Source organism: Motacilla alba, chromosome 28 (assembly GCF_015832195.1).
Source record: "Motacilla alba alba isolate MOTALB_02 chromosome 28, Motacilla_alba_V1.0_pri, whole genome shotgun sequence".
NCBI classification, from domain to species: Eukaryota; Metazoa; Chordata; class Aves; order Passeriformes; family Motacillidae; genus Motacilla; species Motacilla alba.
Genome location: NC_052043.1, coordinates 1,241,182 through 1,263,993, shown reverse-complemented (window position 1 = coordinate 1,263,993; position 22,812 = coordinate 1,241,182). Strand labels below are relative to the sequence as shown.

Sequence of the window (22,812 nt, the reverse complement as noted above, 5' to 3'; positions counted from 1 at the left end):
TCGTTTCATCTGCCGCGCACGGAGTCATTTCTGTTTCCTTTTGAGGCCGAGAGGAAAAGCAAAGCTTTAAAGAAGAAAAAAATAAATAAATAGAAGGAGCTGCAACTGGTTTAGCATTCTACAAAGTTTCTCCGAGTCCTCCAAATCTTTAATTGACTCAGGAGCATAAAATTGAGAAGGGGAGAGAGTGAGAGAGCGTGCGAGTGGCGCGAGTGATTTGAATAATTTATTGTCCTTTGAAGTTGCAAGAGAAATTTCAGCTGCCTTGGGGAGTAATTTCTCCCCATTCTGAAAGGGTTTCTCCTTATTTTAAACTCATTCAGAGGATGATAGTTTTGCATTTTCTGCATAATTAATGAGCATAGCTCCCCCCACTCTCACACAACCTCTAAAGAGTGGTGGGGTGATGAAACTTGGTGGTTTTTTTAATTAATAAAGTCAAATTAATTTGACTGTGTCTTCATCCTCCCTCACCTCTGTTGGAATCCATGGATTTATTTATAAATTAGTCTGAGCGTGCTGCTAGGAATGCCAACAGATCTTACAAATCTTTAGCCTGGACTTTGATTTGTTTGGATGAATTTCTGAAAAGATGGTGTAAGGTTTTTTCCAGTTCAGCTCTTAAAGATCACCTTGAGACTGGCTCCAGTGATCTCCCAGGCAGCCAGGAAGATCCTCCAGCTCTCATTTCCCTTTATCTGTCTGCTTGGGGAGGATCTGCTTGCTTTTGAGGGCTTTTGTGGGTTTTTTGCTGTATGAGTGCTATGATACACCCCTTTTCTTCCAGGATCTGCTAATTGTGATTAATTCCAGTAGCTGCCACTTGAGGCAATGAAAGGGAGAGGGATCTTCTTCTGGTGCCTGGAAGGGCTGCAGGACAGCCTCCTGGTAAGAAACCATCCCTTGACAGGTGTCAAACATGAACAGGAGCTGTCCTACTCCAGAAAAGCTCACCCTCCTCAATTGCTGTCTTTGACAAAAGAATTGAAGGCGTCGCTGCTGCTTTTCCATGTTTCCATGTCTCATTCACATCTTGCTCTGTTCTTCTGGCTCACTGGGTCTCTGGTGTCCCAAAGCTGAATTCATCACATTCCCACTGCTGTCAGTTCTCAGCACTGCTGTTGAAGTCTCTTTTTTTTTGGATTCTTTTGTGTTGATGTTCCCACTACAAATCTGAATGGTGAGTAGTGTGGTTCAGAGACAGAAATTGTAACGACTCGTGTGGTAAGAGTCGAAGTTCACCACTGTTGGAGGTTGTGCTCATGAATTAGTCATGGCTTTATTAGGTCTGGCTTTCTCATTTTTGAGATCTCCTGTCCCAAGCTCCTCGACATCCCAGTTTCAATAAGCAGTGCAGGCTCAGAATAGACTGTTTAGACCCAGGTGTTTCAAGCTTGTATATCCAGAATTTCCTTTTGTTCCATGGAAAATATGGGCTTAAGTCTCTCACCAGAGGTTGGATAGGAATGGTGTCATAATCTTTTGAAAACACCCGAGTTCTGGGCTCTAGGAATTGCACCTTGCCCTGTTTCTGTAGACTCCTTCTCTTGCCTGAAGGAAAGGAGCAGTAAGTGGAAGTAATACAGCTTTTATTTACAGAGTAAGAGAGCAGAGCTTTATCAGACATATTTTATTTGCCTGGTGTGCCTTTCATCCCCAGAAGATCCCCACGTGCCCGTGTGAGGTGCCCGGTCTTGGCTGGGGTCACCCTGTGGTGCCTGCAGCCCTGCTGAGCTGGAGGTGCAAGGCAGGATTCCCTGGGTGTTTGCAGGATTTCCTGGGTGTTTGCAGGATTTCCCTGGGTGTTTGCAGGATTCCCTGGGTGTTTTCAGGCTCAGAGCTCTGTGTGCTCTCCCTGACCAGGGCGTGGAGCTGATCTCCCAGACCTCATCCGTGGGCTCTGTCCTCGGCAGGACCACGAGCTGCAGGAGCCGTAGCAGTTTGTTTTCCCCTTGCTGCTGACTCTGCTGTCACTTTGCAGTGGCACAGGACCACGGCTGGGCTGGATTGAGATGGCATTGCCCCCTGGCAGCTGCATCTGGGCTCGTTAAGCTTTTGCTTCTTGCAGATTGTCCCACAGGAAATGTTTTTCCATGTTCTGGTATCCCCTGTGGACTCTGGTTCTTCAGTGACTCAAACAGAGCAGTGGAGGTTGAGCAAAGAGCCAAACCCTTTTTAGCTGGGTCTTTTCTAGGTGGGTGGTGAATCAGGCTGCCCCAGGATGCCAATATCAATGACATGGCTGGAGGAGAAGCTGTCTCAGCGATATGGCAAGGGCAGGCAGAGCTCCCTGCCTCAAGCTTCTGCTTGCTAACAACCTGGGATTGCTGTCATTGATGGACAAGGGGCCCTCATTAAGCTGCCAGGACAGCTCCTTGGGTCTCTGGCTCTGCTCTGGGTTGTTAAGCCTTGTTATGGGATGTGTGGACAGATCTGGGGTGAGATGCTGCTCCAGCTGATGGAAAGCACCCGCGTACCCCCGGGGTCCTGGCTGGCCATGCTCCTGTGCCTGCTGGAGCTTCCTGATCAAGGGAAATTTAGGTTGGACATTGGGAAAAAGTTTTCTACAGAAGGAGTGACAAAGTTCTGGAATGGCTGCCTGGGGAGGTGGTGGAGTCACCACCCCTGGGTGTGTTTAACAAAGCCTGGATGTGGCACTGGGTGCCAGGGCTCAGGTGAGGTGCTGGGGCTGGGGTGGACTCCATGATCTTTAGGGTCTCTTCCAGCCCAGTGATTCTGGGAATTCTGTGGATCCCAGGCTGCCATCCTCCATTGCAGCAGTGCTCCTCTCCTGCAGCTCCTGTAGTGCCAGCAGGGGAAGGAGGATCCTGGCCAGAGGCCCACTTGCATTCCCACCCAGTTACTCCTTGGCCCTCGGGTTGGTGGGTGCCAGGAGAGGGTGGAAGCAGAGATCAGCAGCTGGGGCACCTGCCTGCTCCCAGTGGGATGGGAGGTGGGGAAACTGAGGCAGGGGAGGAGGAGCTTTGTGGAATGGCCACGCAACTCCCTGTCCTGTCCCATCCAGCTGTTTGCATCCCTGTGTGTGTCACTCCACGTGCCCTGAGCATCAATCACGGCTGGAGGAATGTTCTCCCGGGCTGTAGCAAGGTGCCAGTCACTGGAGCTGGGACTCCTCCCAGCCATGGGGAGAGGTGGATCCTTTCCATGCACAGGGATGTGCGGTGGGAGCCTGGGGGAGTCCTGTCAGAACGGGATGACTTCATCCCAGCTGCTGCTGCCATGTGATAAGGAACAGCCCCGTCCCTGAAAACCAGCAGTTTAAACAGACCAGGGGGAAGGATTATGCTTCCCCTCCAGCAGGCAGGATAACGTGGTTTTTCTCACCTTGGATGTCAGAAGTAGGAACAGATTTTTGGTAGCCTCAGTCTCCTCCTGCCTCAGTGCTGCAGGCTCATCCCTCCCTTCCAAAGGGTCTGGATCCCAGTGCCCTGCAGGCAGGAGCTTGAAGCTGTGTGGATGTGCCAGATCCCCAAATCACCCTCCTCATGTGAGAGCAGCCTGGCATGTGCTGCCTCAGGGCAGCCACAGGGAGAAGGGGGAGCTGGCACAGGGGCTGGGGCTGTTGGACTTGTGTAGCAAAGGTGTACTAAGGGACTTCTTCATCTTCCTCACCATTTTCTGTATGTGTTAACTCCTGTGCCATCCTTCACTGCTGTCCTTCCTCCTCTGGGGCCTTGCAGGAAAGGAGAGGGGGTAATCCTCCAAGTGACATTCCCCCTGCCCACAGGGGAGCAGGCTGCATCCTGTGGTAACCCAGCTTTTCCGAGGCAGGTAAGGGCTTTGGTGGCTCAGCAGCAGGGGAATAGCCAGGTGGAAGCATTTCACTTCTAAAAAAACATCCTCAATCTTTTTTTACCCTCCTCTGCCCAACCTTGCCAGTGCCATCTCCCTGAAGGGAGCCAAGAGCTGCTGACAGTAAGAGGAAGTCTCCATCTGAAGCCTATAATTATCCTGTCTGCCTTCCCAGAAAAGGCCAGTTGGGGAGCGAGCGTGCTCCTGTTCCCGGGGCCAGCCCTGCCTTCCCCTGCCTCCCCAATTACTGCTTAATGGACTTTTTATGATGATAAGACGACTGGGCTGGGGAGAAGTTATTGACGGGGAAATGGAATATAATTCACTCGCTGTTTGTTTGTTCTGTCAGAAAACCCTCATTTTAATTTTATTTGGGAGCCACTGAGACACAGCCCTCAGAAGGAAAAAGTGCAAAACCTGTCAGTAAAACCCTGGATTTCATGAGGTCTGGAGTGTCTGCAGGACCTCTCCAAGGAGTGTCCTCAATCCTGTGGAGTATTTCCACAAAGACTCCTCCCCAGTCCTTCTCCCAGTTTGCAGCTTTCCCACTTGTCCTGAAGGAAAATGTGAATTGTGGAGCTCTGTTCCTTGTCCCTGTCTGCAGCTCCCCCGCTCCCCAACGCCGCTGTGTGGAGCACAGACCCATTCCAAACAGCACATCCCTGCTCCCCACTCTCCATCTGTCTCAAATTTGGCTGCTCTCTCCTGTTTTCATCTGCTCTGTGGTTTGTCTCCTCCATCTCATCTTCGCTTCCTTGCTCTGGCTCTGAGCACCTCCCTCCTCTCCAGCTTGCTCCAATTCTCTTGCACAGAATCGTGGAGGGGCCCACGAGGATCATCCAAGTCCCAAGAATCCCACTCTGTGCCATTTTCCCTGCTGATGTCTTCTCATTCCCACTGGTTCTGCCATCCTTGTGCTCCCCATTTCACCTCCCTGTCCCCTGGGGTGACAGAGCTGCTCCTCTGGCTGTCCCCCGTGCTCCAGTTCAGGGCGTGGAGCTCCATGGACAGGCAGACCACAGCGGCAGCCGTGTGTAAAAATGCTCCCTGAAGCAGCAGACAAGCTCTGGGACAATCCCTGGGACAAACCCTGGGATAAACCCTGGGACAAACCCTTGGACAAACCCTGGGACAATCCCTTGGACAAACCCTGGGACAATCCCTGGGACAAACCCTGGGAGCATGGCTGGACCCCAGCCTCTTCCTGGACAGGAGTTCAAAGCACAGCTGCCCAGGGCTGAGGCTGTGGAGCACCTTGGGCTCGTTCTCCATCTGGGAGCCCACCAGCAGGTGTGGAAAAGGGAGATGGAGTTCCACTAGAACAGCAGAAAGCTCCAGCCCAGAAGTCAAAGGGAAGAGGGAGGAGGAAGAGGAGGAGAAGGGGGGTTTATTCCTGTGCACGGCAGTGGGAAGGCCATCAAATTTGCTCCAAGTTGCTCTGGAAGTTAGCAGGAGGTGAGAAATAACAGGGAGAGATGTCTCATTGCAGCTGACATGGCTTGGTTATTGGGAAATTCCAGAAGAATTTCAATTTTTGTCTTCTACCCCCAAGAAGCACCTCTTGGGGAAGGTCTCTGAGTTCTCTCGGTGAGGTTTCTGTGGTTGTTTTGTTTTCCTCTCAGTCTTCCAAGGCTGCAGCTGTGCTGGGTGCCACCTGGGGTGCTGAGTGTCGAGCAGGTCTGTTCCCAGCCCCGAGCTGCGTGTGGTGTCTGGAGCGGGACAGACAGGCAGGTGTGAGAGATGAGGGCTGTCACCTCCCCGCCACGTGTGGCTGTGGGAAGGGCGAGCCCAAGGTCAGCCTGGCTTGCTCCAGAGCCAGAATCCCAACTATGGGAATGAGCTGGAGCCCGGAACAGCTCGCAGGCTTGTGCAACTAAAAGCAAAATAGCATTACCCGCGAGTGGCTTCGTGGTCTCATCTTCTACCTCTGCTCTCAAAGGTGGAGCTGCACGTCTGTCTCTGTGTGTGTGCACAAAATGGTGAATTTCCTTCTGCTGAATGCTTTTGGGTGAGGATAGAGGTTGTCTCTGCCTCTCCTGCAGCATGGGGCACGCTCCCAGGTGTGCAGCTCCATGGGGAATGTGGGGCTGAGCCCCCCGGGGCTGTTTGTTGGGGATGGAATGGGAAGGATGAGCAGGAGGAGGCTGTGCTGTGTGCAGGGAGCCCACCAGGCAGCAGGAAAATGGCCTTCCTGCCGTGCCCTTGCTGCAGCTTCAGCTCTGGGGCACTCTGGGGCCAGGGCAGAGCCTGCCCCGTCCCTGTGGGATGATGAGGGTTAGTCACGGGCCAGGAGGAGCTGCAGCTCTGCGTGGGTCGGCAGGACGGGCGCGTGGGCTTCCACAGAGCTGCCAGCAGGCACCGGGGCTCCAAGAATGGGAAAAAAAACCCTCTGAAAGACGTGTTTTGTGCCTGCCCTTCTTTTGTCTCCGTGGATTGCTGCTGCTGTGGGCGAGGGGCCCTTTCAGGCAGGCTCCTGCTGCTCTGAGCTGAGGCCAGCTGGAAAACAAGGGGGTTTGCCTTCGTGGGCAGCCCATTGTGGAGGTGCTCTCCTGGGGGTGGCAGGAGCAGGGGCACGTGAAGCACACAGGTGAGGTTTGTCATCTGCAGCCAGCCCCAGGTCCCTGCTGTGGGGCTGGCGACGAGGGCAGGGAGCTGGATTGGGGGTCAGGGGGATGCAGAGGCGCCTCTGCAGCCCCCTCAGGAGAGCCTGGGGGACAGAGGGACAGTGCCACACACACTGGGGCAAAGACACTGACCATCCTGCAGCCTGTTCTGTGACACCTGTGGGGCCAGGAGGAGAGTGGCAGGGGATATGTCCCCATCTGTGAGGCGAGTGGCAGGGGACATGGGCCCAAATCTGTGGGAGCAGCTTTCTGCTTTGGACTGCCCCAAAGCTCAGGTGGAGCTCAGGAGGGAGCAGCAGTTCTGGGGTGCTGTGGAGAAAGCTGCTCCTGCCCCGGGGTGTGTCAGGGAGCCTCAGTTCCTGCCCAGGCTCTCTCCATAACCCTGCCACGGTGCCACAGGAGAGCAGCCAGCTCCGTGCAGGCGTGGGGAGGGCAGGGCAGGGACGTGGTGCCCACCCAAAACTGGCTCTTCCTTCTTCTCCCCCTGCTGCCGTCAGCTGTCAGCTCAGATATGTGAAGCTCCTTTGTTCTCCTGCCTCTGTCCCAGCCCTCAAAGCACCTCTGGGTTCTCCATGCCTTTCTCTCCCTGTCTCTGGTGTTTGATGTCTCAGACAGGCATATGGTGGCCGGGCTGTCTCCCTCGCTGCTCGTCCATCACCCCCATTCAGCGTGGCAGCCCTTCCTGAGGGACACTGGCTGTGAGGGCTGAGCTGTCCCCTCCTCTGCCCGCTGCCACATCTCTCCAGCTGCCCTGCTGCCAAGCTCTCAGCCTGTTGTGTCATCCCTGTATCCTTCCAGGGAGGTGTTGGGTGGTTTTTACACGACTGTGCTCGAATGGCTTTGCCTGCTTGGGTGTCACAGGGGAGAGGAGGCAGCAGCATCTTTGTGTTTGGTGAGGAGCTGCCTGGCTGTGCAGCCCTCACCCGTGGGCTGGGGGAGGAGGAGGTTTGGTTCCTTGAGTCCTTTGTAGGCAGCTGGGAATTGCAGGGGCTCGGGAAAAGCCCCAAGCACAGACAGCTCAGCTCCCCACCCTGAGGCAGCTCAGGACCCCAGAAAGGGAGGCTGGGCCATGGCTCCAAATCCAGGGGGTTTTGGAGCACCATCCCGTTCTTCAGGACGGAAATAGAACCTTGTTTTTCTCCTCGTCTCAGCTCTCATCATGCAGCCCGCTCCCATTTAAATGTATACGTGACATTAAGGTTTATTAGGGGCTTTTATTTTAGGAAATGAACTTGCATCAATAAAGTGTTCTTAAAAGCCCTGGATGTTTTTAGCTGTACCTTCAGAATTGACTGGTGCAAACCGTTCAGCTATCGAGCGGAGGTGAGGGCAGGAAGGAAGTCAGGGGCAGAGTGAGCATTTATATCTTAGCCTGCAGCAAAGTTTGGGTTTTACCTTTCTCAGATGGAAGACAGATCCCCCAGTGCCAGTTCCTCCAGTGGGACTTGCTCGATAACCTTTAGCTGTAACATTGCAAAGAAGACTCTGACCTCTAAATATAGATTTGGATATTTATAAATGCAGTGCTTTGTACACACGGCGTTCGCTGCGACGTAAACAGCTCCAGCAAATTGTATTTACCTCCAGCATGGAAACAAATGCTTGATTGCATCACATGAGCTTGCTCGGTGCCTTTTATTTAGATACTGCTGGCCACGCCAGGCAGGGAAGGGGAGAAGGCCTCCTTTTGTCTTTTGACCCCTAAAAGACCCTGGAGGCTTCTCCCCGGCTCCCATTTGCCCCCTGTCGAGCCCCGGGGGAGGCTGTTTGCATCTTGTCATCAATTCTGTAGCCCCCCGAGTATGAAGGGAGAGACACTCACATTGCAGAGTCACGTGCTCTGCTTTTCTCGGGAAAACAGACGGCAACTTTATGATCTGAGTGATTTTATTTGAAGACAGCTGTGGCCTTGTGATTTAAATATTTCAATAAATTTTAAACTAACTAGATGGGAGGCAGCCGCTCAAGGAAAGCAGGTTAGAGCACGGAAGGAGGATTCCCAGAGGGTGGGGGCAATGTGGGCTCTGCACAAACGCTGCTGGCCTTGGCTTCCCCTCGTGAGCAGCCCCTTGGCCCCTCAGAGAGCCCACCCCAGCCTCTGCCACCCTTGCAGAGGTGCTCTGAAGGCAGTGGGACATGGTTGGAACCAGGGAGGGGCTGAGACAGAGATGCTCTGGGCTCAGGTGCTGTTCTTCGGGCCTGGGCTGGCTCAAGCACAGCCGGAGTGTACATTGAGGCACTGCTGCACTGCTGCTGGCTCTGGGAGGAGGTTGGAGGGGACCGTGGCTCCCTCCTGGAGCAGCAGGAATTCCATGTCTTTCCTGGGAGTCTGGTGCTGAGCAGAGGGGAAGGGGAGCTGCAGGAGCAGGAGGGCTCTGCTCCTGGGTCTGACCTGGGTGGTTCTGACCTGGTCACAGCTCTGGGCTCTGGGCTGTGTCCCATCAGATTTTCTGAGGGTCACTGTGTAAACGTACCTGTGACTTGCAGGTGAAAGCAGAGGTGCCACAACCAAGGGCATTCCACATCCGAAAGCCACTGGAATCAGCCTCTTTCACACCACTGTGCTCAGGATCAGTGTGCCAGCTCCTGCTCCACCTATTTCATGGTCCTTCTCCCACCTTCTCCCCTTCCCTGGCTGTGTTCCTGTAAATCTCTCCTGTTCCTTGGTGTTTTGGTCATCTCCAAGGAGCTGGGAAGTGCAGTTCACTGTTTCTAAGGGTTGTTTTCAGCTCTACCAGCTTTTGGTGATGTTCATTAGATGGCTTTTGCAAGGGCAATTTCCCCTGTACAAAACAATTTAAAAGTCCACTTTTCAGGAGTAAAAGAGGTTTTGCAACACTGAAATCTCTTTGTAGGATCAGGCCCTTAATCATTTTCTGCTGGAGCTACTTCATATGTAGAGTGGAGGTAAAGGCTGCTCTGAAAAAGGCCAAGAGGTTTAATTTCAACTGGATCATTAAGAATAGCAGCAACACCACTGCTATTAATTACAAACCGTGTTTATTAGAGTTTGTCTTTGCGACTGCCACTGATGATGTTTCCTTTTTGTCCTCAAGGTCCCCCTGTGTTCATTAAAAAGCCCGTGGACCAAATTGGTGTGTCAGGAGGGGTGGCCTCCTTCGTGTGCCAAGCCACTGGAGACCCAAAGCCAAGGGTCACCTGGAACAAGAAAGGGAAGAAAGTGAACTCTCAGAGGTTTGAGGTAAGAGATGTCCCTGAAATCTGGTGTCTCGGGGAAGAGAGGCTGACACAAAGCAGCCCCTGCTCCTCTTCGCCTCCCTCAGACCTGATAATAAAGGGAAATTTGGAAGGGGAGGAGTTTTAGCAGCAGGAGGAGAGAAATGCAAGCTCTTGGCCATGTCAACAGCTGGGTTTGTTCCAAAGCAGGAGAGAACTTGGCTCAATTATGTTATTGAAGATTTTTTTTTATTTTGTTGGGTTTTTCCTCTTCCTGGGATATAATACAACTTCCTGCTTTCCTAAGAAACCCCAACTAAGCTGGAGGTACTTCAGCTCTGTAAATTACCTTTCATACCCATCTGTGGCTCAGCATTCTAATCCTGGGACAGTCTGGAGTAAACACTGCAGTTGTTGGCAACCAGACCCAAGCAATTGGCATTGTTTAGATAGAAATGAGAGCAGAGCAGCAAGGACTGGAGGTCATCCTGTGGAATTTGCTGTGGGACTCAGCCCTGCCAGGCAGCTGCGTGCTCAGAGGAGCTTTGTGGTGTCAGCTGCCCCTGCAGATGGAGGAACAAGGCAGGGGTCCATTTTTATTTTGTTTTCCTTTGGTCTGTTTGGTCCTCTGAACACCCACCCCGCACCCCATCACCGTGGCTTGTTCTTTCAGAGCCTTTGAGATGCACCCTGGGGGTTTGGTGGGTCAGTGGTCGCTGGCAGGGTCTGGCCGTGGCAGCTGTGTCACCTGGAGCTGGCTGGAGAGCCAGGCTGGCCGTGGTGGGGCCGTGGGGGGCTGAGGGGCAGCTGCAGGCTTTGCCGTGGGTGTGCGTGTCTGGTGTCTCCTCAGAAGCAGCAAGGCCAGGACCCTGACCCTGTGTGTGTCTCTCTGCCCCCCAGACCATTGAATTTGATGAAAGTGCAGGTGCTGTTCTGAGGATCCAGCCCCTGAGGACCCCCCGGGACGAGAACATTTACGAGTGTGTGGCTCAGAACCCTCATGGGGAGGTCACTGTCCACGCCAAGCTCACCGTCCTCCGAGGTAAGGAACCTGGCCCAGCTGGCTGGGAAGGCTCTCAAAACTCCATGGCTGAGGTACAAAACCCTCCTGGGTTTGGTTGGGTTTGGTTGGGTTTGTTCTGACCCATCAGGTGAGTGCACAGAGCCAGACAGTGTTTGCTGTTCTTACCCCAGAGAGGCATAAAAGTGCTGTGTAAGGAACAGAGCTGAGCCTCACTTCAGGAGGTTTGACTGATGATGTGCTGGGGTTCCTTCCAACCTCAATTATCCTGTGACTCTGATGATCTTCCTCCCCTCCAAAAATTCCTTCCCCAGATTTAGGAGCAGCCCCAGGAGCTCCCCGTTACACACACAGAAATGTAGCTGCAGGAGAACCCTCCCTGAGGAATCACTTCATGGGCTGGGGTTAAGGTATTCTGGATCTGCATGGGCTTTCACACATTTGGTGGCAGGGCAGTACAAACGTTTTTCCTTGTGCAGGATGCCTGTTGTGCCTTTCTGGGCTTCTCCCCTCTTCCCAGAGGTCCTTGGCTCTGTGCACTCTCCAAGAGAACAATTCCATTCTCCATTTTGTTCTGGTTCTTTTTCCCACTTGTCCCCGTTACAGAGGATGTTTACATGGATGCCTCCCTCATGTCATCTGCTTGAAATATGCTCCCTGAACTGGATGTGGGGGAGGGAGCAATCTGCTGTTGCTCTGGATGCCTCTGGATGTTTGCTGTTATTGCCCTGGAGATCCCTGAGATCACCGTGGGAAGTGCTGGGTGCTAAAATTGACCCATTTCAGGGTTTGGAGCACCCATCAGTGATGTTCTCTGCTCAAAGCACAGGGCAGTGCAGGTGATCCTGGTGGGAATGGGGTGGTGGATAACTGCCTGAGAGCCCCCAAGGGGAATTTAGCTTGGCTGTGGATGAAGCCACGGGTGTTTGAGTAGCAGCAGCAGTAAAAGCCCTTCTCTCTGCAGTGAACGAAACTAAGAACAATTCCAGGAGCTCCAGGCAGGAGCCCCACAGGGCCAAGGGGTAGCTCTGCCTATGGGCCAGTTGTTTTTCCTTCAGCAATTCCAGCGTTCCCTCCAGGAGCAGCTCAGATCCTTCTGGATATTTATGTTTGAACCGGCAGCGAGCACGTCCTTCGCAGTGCGCAGCAAAATTGGTGTGGGACTCCCCAGAGTGCAGCAGGGAATTCACACCAGACACGAGGGGCACAAGGCAGAGCCCCCAGGCTCCCTCTCCAGCTGGGAATATCCCTGCCTGGGCTCTGTGCTGTCAGGATTTTGGCTGCCTGGCAGCGTGGGGGCCCGTGGTCCAGTCATGCCTGACAGATTTGTGTAGGTGACTTAGAAGTGTGTGCAGCTCCTGTGCCTGGCGTGGCATTTAACCTTCTGTTGGAGGAAGGTGGTGGGATGGAGCTGTCAGGAGCTTGGAACGGTGCAGTGTGACAGGAGTGTGTCTAACTGTGGTTATCCCAGAGGGTGGGAGCCTCCTTCTTCACACTTATTCCATGAATTCCTTTGGAGCTGTGACAGTCTGGGAGAAGGGCCCCTGCAGTCATATTCAGAGCTTGTACCCCTTGAATTTAGCTACGAGCAGTGGCAGGGGAAGGTTCTCCTCCAGCTGCCTTCAGTGGTTTTAATGCACTGCCCACCAGCAGAGAGCTGCAGGGTGTGGGATCATTGTACCTCTGAATCATCAAGGTTGGGAAGACCTCCAAGGTCACCAAGCCCAACCTTTGACCCATGCCCTCCTTGTCCCTCACCCGGAGCACTGAGGGCCATGTCCAGTTGTTCCTTGGGAAGGGATGGGCACTCCAAACCTCCCTGGGCAGCCCCTGCCCCCCTGACCACCCTTTCCATGGGGAAATTCCTGCTGGTGTCCACCCTGAGCCTCCCCTGGCCCAGCCTGAGCCGTTCCTGCTCCTCTCTCTGGCTGCCTGGGAGCAGAGCCCGATCCCACCTGGCCACAAGGTCCTGTCAGGGAGTTGTGGAGACTGAACTAGGGATGAACTGAGCTCAGGGACCATCCTGAGGGACCAGGGCTCTTCGTCCATGTCCTTGTGCAGCTCTTCCTTCTGGGATCAGCATCATCCACGTCAGCCAGAGACAGCTGACAGCACAGGGGCTGCATCTGCCCACTGCTGACTAATGCACCCTTTGCTGAGCCCACCAGAGCATCCTGACTGTGGCTGGCTCTCACAGCCCCCTGCTCTGTTTGCCTGGTGTCAGGGACCTGCTTTGGAGTCTCCTGGAGCACTGGGGGTGCCTGGCCATGGAACCTGAGGGAGCAGGAATTACCTGCAGGGTGGGCCAGGGCGATGTTGAAGAGCATCGGGGAAGCAGATTTTGTAGCATGTTCCCCCTTCTCTCTCAGCTGGAGTTACTCCATCCCCCATCACTCCTCAGCTCTCACACAGCAGAGTTTGTCTCCTCTTTATCTGCCTTTTTAAGTGCTGGGAAAGCTAAAAGCACCGAGCCAAAGGCACTGATCTGCACAATGACAAAGTGAGCATGTTGGCATCTACTCCTCTCCTGTTCCTCCCCTCTTCTGCACTCACCCACTCTCCTGTTTGTCTTTTCTCTCCCTGCTCAGCCTCCTCCTCTCTGTCTCTGCTCTCACTTGCAGAACTGATGCTGAGCAGAGAGAGGGGGCTGCTCCACAGCCTGGAGATGGATGGGAGCTGTCATTTGCAGAACCTGTTACCTTGGCACGCTCTGGAGAGTGGAACCTGAGCCCAGCTGCTGCAGACTGCACGGGGGGCTCGGGGCTGGCTGTGCAGCCTGGTGCCTGTGCTGCTGTGACCCCAGACATACCTGGGGGCACCTTCCTGCCCCAGCACTGCAGCATTTCCTGCACACCAGTGCAGTCTCCTAACAGCAAAGAGCACAGAAAAGATTTCCTCTTTTCAGAAGAGAAAACAGTACATTCTTCCCTACTGATGCAGCTGCTGAAGGGATTGAGCATAAACCCCTCTTGTTTGTGCACGGGATTGCTGCTGGATCAGACCCTGGTGGAAACCCACATGCCTTCCCTTGAAAACAGGAAACTGCAGGAGAGGGAACCTTGGGGAGCTTCTGGGAAGCAGAGCTGTGATGGACACTGTTCAACTCACACACTCCCTTCACACCAGCTCTGCTGGCTTGCTTGTCCTTCCTGCTCTGCTTCTCCAGGGATCCCAGTTTGGTGGGGCTCAGGAGACTGGCTGTTCTCTCCACAGCTGGCTAGAGAGACTGCCTGCGACCCTGACTCCTGCAGAGCTCAGAGAAGAAGAAAGAAAGTGGGTTTGGGAAGCATTTTCCTGGTGCTTCTGACTCCAGCTGCTGTTGTTTTTTGTTGTAAGTTAGGCAGGAAGGAGGGTCTTGGCAGGCACAGGCACACCAGCCCCCACTTGGTGGAGATTCTCTAAGCTGCCCACTCCCAAGGAGGATATTTATATCTATATCTCTTGGGATAGACACAGACAGAGAGGCTGTGGACTCCCCATCCCTGGAGGTGTCCCCAGCCAGGCTGGACAGGGCCTGGAGCAGCCTGGGACAGTGGAAGGTGTCCCTGCCCTGGCAGGGTCGGGTGGGATGGGCTGTAAGGTCTCTTCTGTCCCAAACCTCCCTGGGACACCACCAGCAGCCTGGGACAGTGGAAGGTGTCCCTGCCATGGCAGGGTGGGATGGGCTGGGCTGTAAGGTGTCTGCTGTCCCAAACCACCCTGGATTCCATCTGTGTCCACATTTATGTCTCTATCATCTGTGTCTATATGATGATGATTATTGCTTCCTGCACGCAGATTATCCTTTCCCTCCCTGTCTTTAGTAGCCTGAGAGAGGCTGTCAAGGGTTTCCTGTGCTGTCAGAGCTGAGTGGCTCAGGGACAGGGACCCCTGCTCAGCTGTGGGAGGCACGGGCTGGGTTTCAAACAGGGGCCAGGCTGGCTCAGTTCTGTGCTCTGTGGAAGCTGATGGAGGGAGTTCTGTGGGGGTTACTCTTGTGAGTCATTAGTAAATGCAGCACAAAAACCAGTGATTAGTCCAGTTCAGGGGAAGGGAGCAGAATTTGGTGTGCCCTGGCCCCCCCTTGCTGCATGCTGGGCAGTGCTGGCTGTTCTGGGGGTGCTGCTCTCCAGAGCAGGGGGGAGAAGGGGCTGTGGGACAGCCAGGTCTGTGGGACTCCCTCCTGGGCTGTCACTGGGGCTGCTCTGGACAGACTTTCACAGCTTCTAGTGTTTCCCTCTCGGTTTCCTTTCATGAACTACTCAGACATTTCTGTAACAATTCCAGCCTGAAATCTCCCTCACACATTTCTTCCTCCAAGAGCACATCTGGTGTGGGAATGTGTAAAGTTCTAGCAAGATCCCTGTGGTTTGTTAGGTTTTTTTGTAATGTTTGGCTTTAAATCACAGCAGGTAAACAAGAAGCAGCTCTGGATGCTCAGCAGAGTCCCACGGGAGCCCATGGGAAAGGGAAGCTGCCCCCTCCGAAATGTTACCTTGCCATTTGGAAAATTCCTGGCAGTCTTTCTTCAAACTTGACTTGTTTTGCTTTTCTTGTAGTGACCTGAAAATTGGGTGACATTGACAGCAGATTAATTCTGTAGCTCCTGAATAACATCAAAGTAATTTCAGCTGAGATGCCTGTGGAAGGAGGGCACCTGAGGACACGTCAGTGGAGGGAGCACAGGCACTACCTGCCCTGTTTTGGGGTGCAGCACACCTATCTAAGGGTGCATTTATTGCCTGTGAGCCCACAAATTCTAATGACATTGTTAGGCTATGACTGCTTTCATAGTGGAGCTTTCAGCTCCAAAGAAATGGAATCAACAGACAGAGCACATTACTGAGACTCCTCCGTGCACTGAAATTGTCTTTGGCTGGGCAGTAACAGAGAGCTGAGACACAGCCACAGACACAGGGGTGGGAATAACTTGTTGATGTAATTTCACAAGGCACATGGTGCCAGGATACCTGGGAGGGCAGCTCTAGTGTTCATGCACATCACGAAAGGAACAGGGACGGGTTCAGGAGTGCTGGATTTGGATTTTGATCCTGATTCAAACTTGTGTCACTCAAGCTGCTCCATCTCTGTGTTCCTGCTTCCTCCACCCTGAATGAGGCCAGTCGACTGTAGAGACCAGCCAGCATCCATCTCTCCAGAGGAGAGTGAGAAATCCCTCCTCCTCTTCCCTTCAGAGCATCCTCATGGCTTCCTGCACTGACTCCATGGCACGTCTGCTCACGCTCCCACCCTCCTCCTGTAAATTATTAAACAACTGTGTACGCCCTGCGGGGAAAAGAGCAGCAGCAACACCCGCTTTATCTTCCTTAATCATCCTCATTTCCAGCACAGCTAATTAGCTACACCCAGAGCTGCCACCTTCCAGAGTGACAAGGGGATGGAGCAGCCCTGTCCCCTGGCTGGGGCTGGGCACCCTTGCTGTGTGTGGCAGCCTGAGCTGGCTCCAGGCACAGAACGTGTCCGCGGCTGGGATTTATTATCCATGACAGCTGAAGTGCTCCTCTCTCTTCCCCTGCCTCTCTGCATCCCTCCTCCCCTGTTCTTTGTCACCCTCCTTTGCTCAGTGAGGCATTGAGGTGTTTCACCAGCTGGGGCTGGGGGTGCTGTGGGGAGCTGGGTCCAAGGCAGGGATGCACGAGGTGTGGGGATGCTCCCTTCAGATGGCAGCTGCGCCTCCGGGGAAGCTCTGCCTGCGTGAGCCAGCGCAGCTCCAGCAGCAGCAGCTGCCCAGATGTGCCCTTGAAGCATCTCCAGCTTGTGTCTGGTTCTTTTGTTCCTGCACTTGCCTGAGCTGCTTCCAGGAGGAGATTTCACAGCCAGAACCATCTCTTGTTTATTCGAGGACAGGTCTGGGGTGTTTGGGGATGCATGGGGAGGGTGTGTGTGCGTGTCCTGTGGGGGTTGCAGTGAGGCTGTAACTGCATTGTCACAGGGAGCCCAGCTGTCGGGGACGGAGCACTTCTGCTTCCCTGAGAGGAAGGAAATGGGAGCACTTGAGTGGGAGCAGTCTGTGATGTGCAGAGATGCTTCCCCTGCTCATCTGATCCTCAAACCTGATCACGCCTCTAGTCGCAGTTGTTTTAATTAAACTCAGAGGAATTCTGCACATTGTGCTGCAGGATGAACGCTTTTGTTTAATTAGCAGCACTCGGCAGTAATGGTTGTAGCTGGCTGCCCCAGCACACACACACATGTGTGCACACACAGACATGCACACACGTGTGCACACACACCCCAGCAGGCACAGGCCGTCCCTCTGAGCCTGGATGGCTCCTGCAGGAAGGGGCAGGGGCTGCAGGCAGGTGGAGCAGCATCAGCAGGAGCAGGAGGAAAGCAGGGATCAATGGTGATGTCATCTGCAGCCAATGCGGCTCCTCAGCCTCCCACGGCTGCTGGGGAGAGGCAGGGCCAGCAGAGCCTGCCTGAAAGCTGTGCCCAGGCACAGCAATTCCCAGAGCCCCTCTGCTGCCCTGACATCACTGCTGGGGGGCTGGGGGGCTGCAGGAACACACGGGCTGGAGGGTTCTGCAGTGCCCCAGCACAGCCCAGGGAGCTCACAGGGCTGGGTCAGTCCCTAGTTATAGATGTGTGTGACCAGCCCCAGTTTATGATAAAATTTGTGGTTTAGAGGTGCTTCAGATGCACCAGAGCAGCTTTAAACTGAAAGAGTGATGGTTTAGATTAGATACCTGGAAGGAATTCCTCCCTGGGAAGGGTGTAAGGCCCTGGCACAGGTGCCCAGAGCAGCACCAGGATCCCTGGAATGTCCAAGCCCAGGCTGGACAGGACTTGAAGCACCCTGGGACAGGGGGAGGTGTCCCTGCCATGGCACGGGTGGCACTGGATGGCACTGGTGGAACTGGTCCCTTCCAGCCTAAGCCACTCTGGGATTCCATGGAAAGGCACCCACCACTGGGTTTCTCCCTTGTCCTGCTGTCTCTGGGTTGTGCCATTTGTATTTGGCTCCATTCCTCCTTATCCACCGTGTGCCAGCCTTAGGAAACAAGCTCTGGGTGTGCTTGCAGTGGGCAGGATTGTTCCCAGCCAGGGCCAGCCCCGTCTCAGTGCCACTGTGAGAGCTCCCGTCAGTGTCAGTGGGGGGCTGGTTGTGATGGATGTTCATTGTTTAAGAATCCCACCTTTTTTTAATTCCCTGCATTATTTCCCTTCTGTTCCCTCACCTGTTTTGGGATGGATTCCATGCCACAGACTCCCAAGGCTGTGATTCCCTGACACGGCTCATTGGAGATGACAGAGGATCCCTCCCAAATCTCACCCTGCTCCTCCTTCCAAGCTGCCCTTCCCCAAACACGTTCTGGGGGGAAAATGCACGTTCCTGAGATGAGACAGCTCTCCCCATCCCAGGAGTGAGGGGCAGTGTCAGATATTGCTGGGGAAGCACTGGGGTTTCATAGGAATTACCACAAATGAGTCAGCATTGTTGGGATTGCCCTCCTCACCCTCATTAGTGAAGGCAGGAGCAGCCCTGAGAGGAGCAGGAAGCTCAGCTGAAGCTCGGTTGAGCCTCTCTGCTGGGTGCTGGTGCCACTGTTCTTGGAGGGCAGCAGCACTCGGAATTAATAAATCTAAAACTCACACCCTGGCTGACAGCACTTGGCATGCTGTTGTTGTGTGTGTCCCCTCCGGTCACTGCAGCTGAGGAGGAGATTTCCCTCTCCTTTCTCTCCCAGCCCCGCTGTCTTTGACAGCCCTTTCCACGCGGGCTCTTCCATCATTTCTCTTGTGTTTGGAAGGAAGGATCCTGTTACCTGTGGCCGCTCAGAGAGTTGTGGGCAGTGCAGGGATCCCCGCTCAGCCTCTGCTCTGCCAAGCAGCCAGTGCCAGCCCTGCCCTGGCAGAGCTTCCTGGCAGCACCTGCAGAAACTCTGACACGGTGACTGGAGCACAAATCCTGTGAGGAGCGGGAGAGGGAGCTGGGGAGGCTCAGCCTGGAGGAAAGGGACCTCAGGAAGGAGCTTCTCACTCCCTGCAGCTCCCTCACAAGAGGTGTGGGGTGGTCTGAGTTCACACGTAACAAGTGATAGCACAAGGGGAAATGGCCTCAAGTTGCTCCAAATTGTTCAGGTTGGGTAGCAGGAAACATTTATTCACTGAAAGAGTGAATAAACATAGAAAATAGACAGGAATAAACATAGAACAGGCTGCCTGGTAGAGTCACCATCCCTGGACCATGTTCACCATCCCTAGCCATGTTCAAAAAAGGAGTTGACGTGGCACTTGAGGACATGGTTTAGCAGGCAGCTGGACCTGGGGATCTGGGAGGCCTTTTCCAACCTTAATGGCTCTCTAATTCTATTCTGCTCTTCCCCAAAGGGTTTTAAAAGGTTTCACTCAAATGTAGAGTCCTTTCAGTGGGACACTGAAATAATCCCCCAAACTGGACAAGCTGGTGAACCTCACTGTGCCGCGTGTGTTGGGGCACTCCGTGTTTGAGCTCGCACTGCCCGGGGCAGCGATGCTTTCCTTGGGCTGTTCCACTGAAGCCTGGCCCCTGCTGAAGCCCTTGCCTTTGCTCTCCTCCCCCAGAGGACCAGTTACCTCCTGGCTTCCCCAACATTGACATGGGGCCGCAGCTGAAGGTGGTGGAGCGCACGCGGACGGCCACGATGCTGTGCGCGGCCAGCGGCAACCCCGACCCCGAGATCACCTGGTTCAAGGACTTCCTGCCCGTGGACCCCAGCGCCAGCAACGGCAGGATAAAACAGCTGAGATCAGGTAAGGCTGGCACTGGGGGAGCTGAGAGCTAAGGGAGACCTGAGGAGGCTGCTCAGAGGGTCCTGAAGCGGGAGAGGGCTGAGAGATGCAGGCCCCGCTGCTGTGGATTGGGGCATTTGGGTTTTTTGATTTTTACACCAAGAAGGGTTGGGGTTTCCACCTTGAGCCCTCCTGGTCTTCTCTGCTGCCCAGGTGGCATGAAGGGAATGACAGCAGGGAAGCTGGTGCCCATCCAGATGATTTCCCTGGATCATGGTGCTCTTGAGCTCAGGGGAGGCTGGGGCCTGGCTGGGGCCAAGGGTTTGCTCCTCAGAGCAAGAACTGGCAAAGGAACAAAGAACCACTCTGGCAGACACGGCTTTTCAGGCCACACTCACCTGGTGTAGGGTCCACAGCTCAGGCAGCCCCTTGCTGCCACACACGATGGTGTGAGCAGAGCCTCTCAGAGCTGGTGTTGAAGAACAGCTCTTGCAGGGTGTCCCCAGCACCACGTCCCTGCAGCCACCGCTGGAGAGCTCTTGGGAATGTTCCGGAGTGACCCCTCGGTGCCTCTGCCCATGGAGTCCATCTCCACCAACAGATGTACCCCAGCTCCGTGGCTCTTGTCAGTTTTCCATCTTTCCCCATCTGCTTGTCCATCTGTCTCTCTTGTTTGTTTTCTGTTTGCTGTTTTGTGTGTGTGGCAACGTGACATCTCTTAATATTCACGTTTCAGGAGCTGTTTTTGTACTTGTTAAATCTGCCAGTTCTCTGTGTGAGAGTGTGTGCAAGGAGGGCATAGGTGGACTTATTTTTGAGCACTACTCATAAAACACTTCCATTGATAGCTGCAAAAATGAAACAAGTTTTGCAAGTTCTACCTTTTGACAAAAACTAACCCAAGAAATAATCCTTTTCACAAACTGCTGGGGTTGACTGCTTTGACCCAGCCTAGAGGGAAGGTGTCCGTGGTTCATTTTTAAGTATTCTTGGCAAAAGAAAGGCATTGTTGTAGGCAGAGGGAAAGCAAAGGCTTTGGTGAGGCAACTGGAGCTGATTTGTTCATGTTAGACCTTTCACAAGTTCTCCAGTAAAGTGACAACCACCTGCTCCTGCCCAGGTCTCTGCTGGCCCTGGAGAAATCAGTTCTGCCTGTCCTGCTGGATCTGCACAGCAAGGCACGGAAACACCTGGTTTTTCTCTTGCCCTGCTTGGCAAAGATTCTACACAAAGTTCTGCGGGCCACAGGTGGAAAAGCTTCAGCATAGCTCCACTTTGATGTAGCTTTTACACACCTGCATAAATGCCTCCTTGTTCAGTGAAGCAAAGTTACCAGCAGATCCTTAAACTGCTTTGTTGAATTAGAATGGCTTGTTGAATCCCACGAACGCAGATGAGATTGACCTCCCTGTTTTATCATAACAGCTGAGGCAAATGCAAATAAAAAAAATCACTCAGCATAAATAATGAGAGGTAAACTAGAATTATATCATGCTCTGTGACCATGATCTGAAGTGTGAGTAATGCACAGGCAGATTATTTTTAATACATTCATCATCTTGCTAGAATGCCTTTACTCTTAGCTCGGTTTGATCTGGTGTTTTCCTTGAAGCCACCTGAGTGCTGCCTTTTTATTCCAGTGAATTTATTAACCTCAGAGTGAACCCTTGACCCTTCTGATAAATAGAAGATACCTGCTGAGATTTAATCTCATTTACAGCTGCTTTAAATTAGTAAACTGGTGAAGCCCTGAAGCATCCCTGTAGTCTTCAGGGCACAAACCTGTTGCCTGTATGTCAGGGAGTGCAGATCCTTGGGCAGTCAGGACTTCCCAGTTCTCCATCTGCTTTCACGGCCTTCCAAACCTTGCATGTTCTGCAAAGAAAGGCCTGCAAAATATTGACATGAGGGTTGTTAATATGCACAGTGGCAGCACTTGTGTCTGTGGAAGGGAGTCGAGGCAGATTTGAGGTGGGATTGTGAGTGAGGCGAGGCCTGCTTGAGCTGCTGAGGTCAGATCTTCATTTAATATCTTCATCTTTCCAGAAAGCAAGCTCTGCCTCCAGAGGGGTGGCACTAGCACACACAGGACACGGCTGATGGCATCAGGGTGTCTGTCACCCCCCAGAGGGACTCTGGCCAAGCTCCCCAGGGTGCCCAGTGGCACCCAGGGCAGGGCCTGGCACAGGGTGCCCAGAGCAGCTCTGGATCCCTGGAATGTCCAAGGGCAGGTTGGACTCTGGGGCTTGGAGCAGCCTGGGACAGTGGGAGGTGTTCCTGCCATGGCAGGGGATGGAATTGGATGGGATTTAAGGTTCCTTCCAACCCAAACCAGTCTGGGACACTGGGGCTGGGAGCAGCCTGGGACAGTGGCAGGTGTCCCTGCCATGGCAGGGGATGGAATTGGATGGGATTTAAGGTTCCTTCCAACCCAAACCAGTCTGGGACACTGGGGCTGGGAGCAGCCTGGGACAGTGGCAGGTGTCCCTGCCATGGCAGGGGTGGCACTGGATGGGATTTAAGGTTCCTTCCAACCCAAACCAGTCTGGGACACTGGGGCTGGGAGCAGCCTGGGACAGTGGCAGGTGTCCCTGCCATGGCAGGGGTGGCACTGGATGGGATTTAAGGTTCCTTCCAACCAATCCAGTCTGGGATTCGGTGTCTGTTCCCTCTGAGGAATGAGCTGTGTGTGCCTAGGACAGGCCAGACACCCAGATTCCCCCTGGCCATGAAGCCACCAGGATAACAGCCATGCTGCTGGAGGACAGGGGCTGTGAAGAGCTGAATTTTTATCAATTATGAGCGAGTGGCAAATACGCAAATGAGCTCATTAAGAGGAACAAGTGAAATGTCAGACGAGGAGCTCCGCGGGATGGGGTTTGGTTCTCATTTGTGTTAAATCTGAATGTTTGGCTGGCAATACAAACAGACCTCTGAGACCGTGGTCATTACAGTGCCATCATCCCCGGAGCCCATGTGGAATGTGGGTCTGCCCTCTAATCAAGGCACGGGTGAGACATCATTAACCACGGGGGTTTTGCTCTGGCGGGTGTTTCTGCTTCCCCTTTCCATCTCCAGATAAAGCTGCCACACAGTTGGGAGTCTTTTCATGCCTGGGGGCTTGGGCTGAGTGCAAAGCTCAGTTGTCAGTCAGAGGAGAATGGGAAGAAGCTCTGGCAGGAGAGAAGCTCCTGCTTCTCTTGGACTTCGTGGACATCTCAGCCTTAAAGATCCAGGCTGGACAAGAGTTTAGGTGGCCTTGGAAAATGGATATTTCTGCTTATCTTGGGACATTTAAAGCAGAAGGCAAAGCCAATGTCCTCTGCTCAGCTGCCACCTAGGGGGGACACGGGAGGCAGCCTTCAGCCACCTTCCTCAGCACTCAAACACTAAAACCTTTTGTGTCTTGTCTGTGTTTTCTGTTTTCTAAATAACTGGCTATAACAAGCTTTTCTTTTCTTT

At 53.6% G+C, this 22,812-nt stretch overlaps 1 protein-coding gene across 16 annotated transcripts in view; it reads left to right on the top strand.

The window, feature by feature from the left end:
• PTPRS (protein tyrosine phosphatase receptor type S) overlaps window positions 1-22,812 on the top strand; it is a 150,812-nt gene that overhangs the window by 63,529 nt on the left and 64,471 nt on the right. For all 16 annotated transcript variants that reach the window (XM_038163556.1, XM_038163554.1, XM_038163553.1 and 13 more), the window contains 3 exons: window positions 9,494-9,639; window positions 10,515-10,656; window positions 19,183-19,371. In XM_038163556.1, coding sequence (XP_038019484.1) covers window positions 9,494-9,639; window positions 10,515-10,656; window positions 19,183-19,371 — 477 coding nt within the window. The remainder of the gene's footprint in view (window positions 1-9,493; window positions 9,640-10,514; window positions 10,657-19,182; window positions 19,372-22,812) is intronic.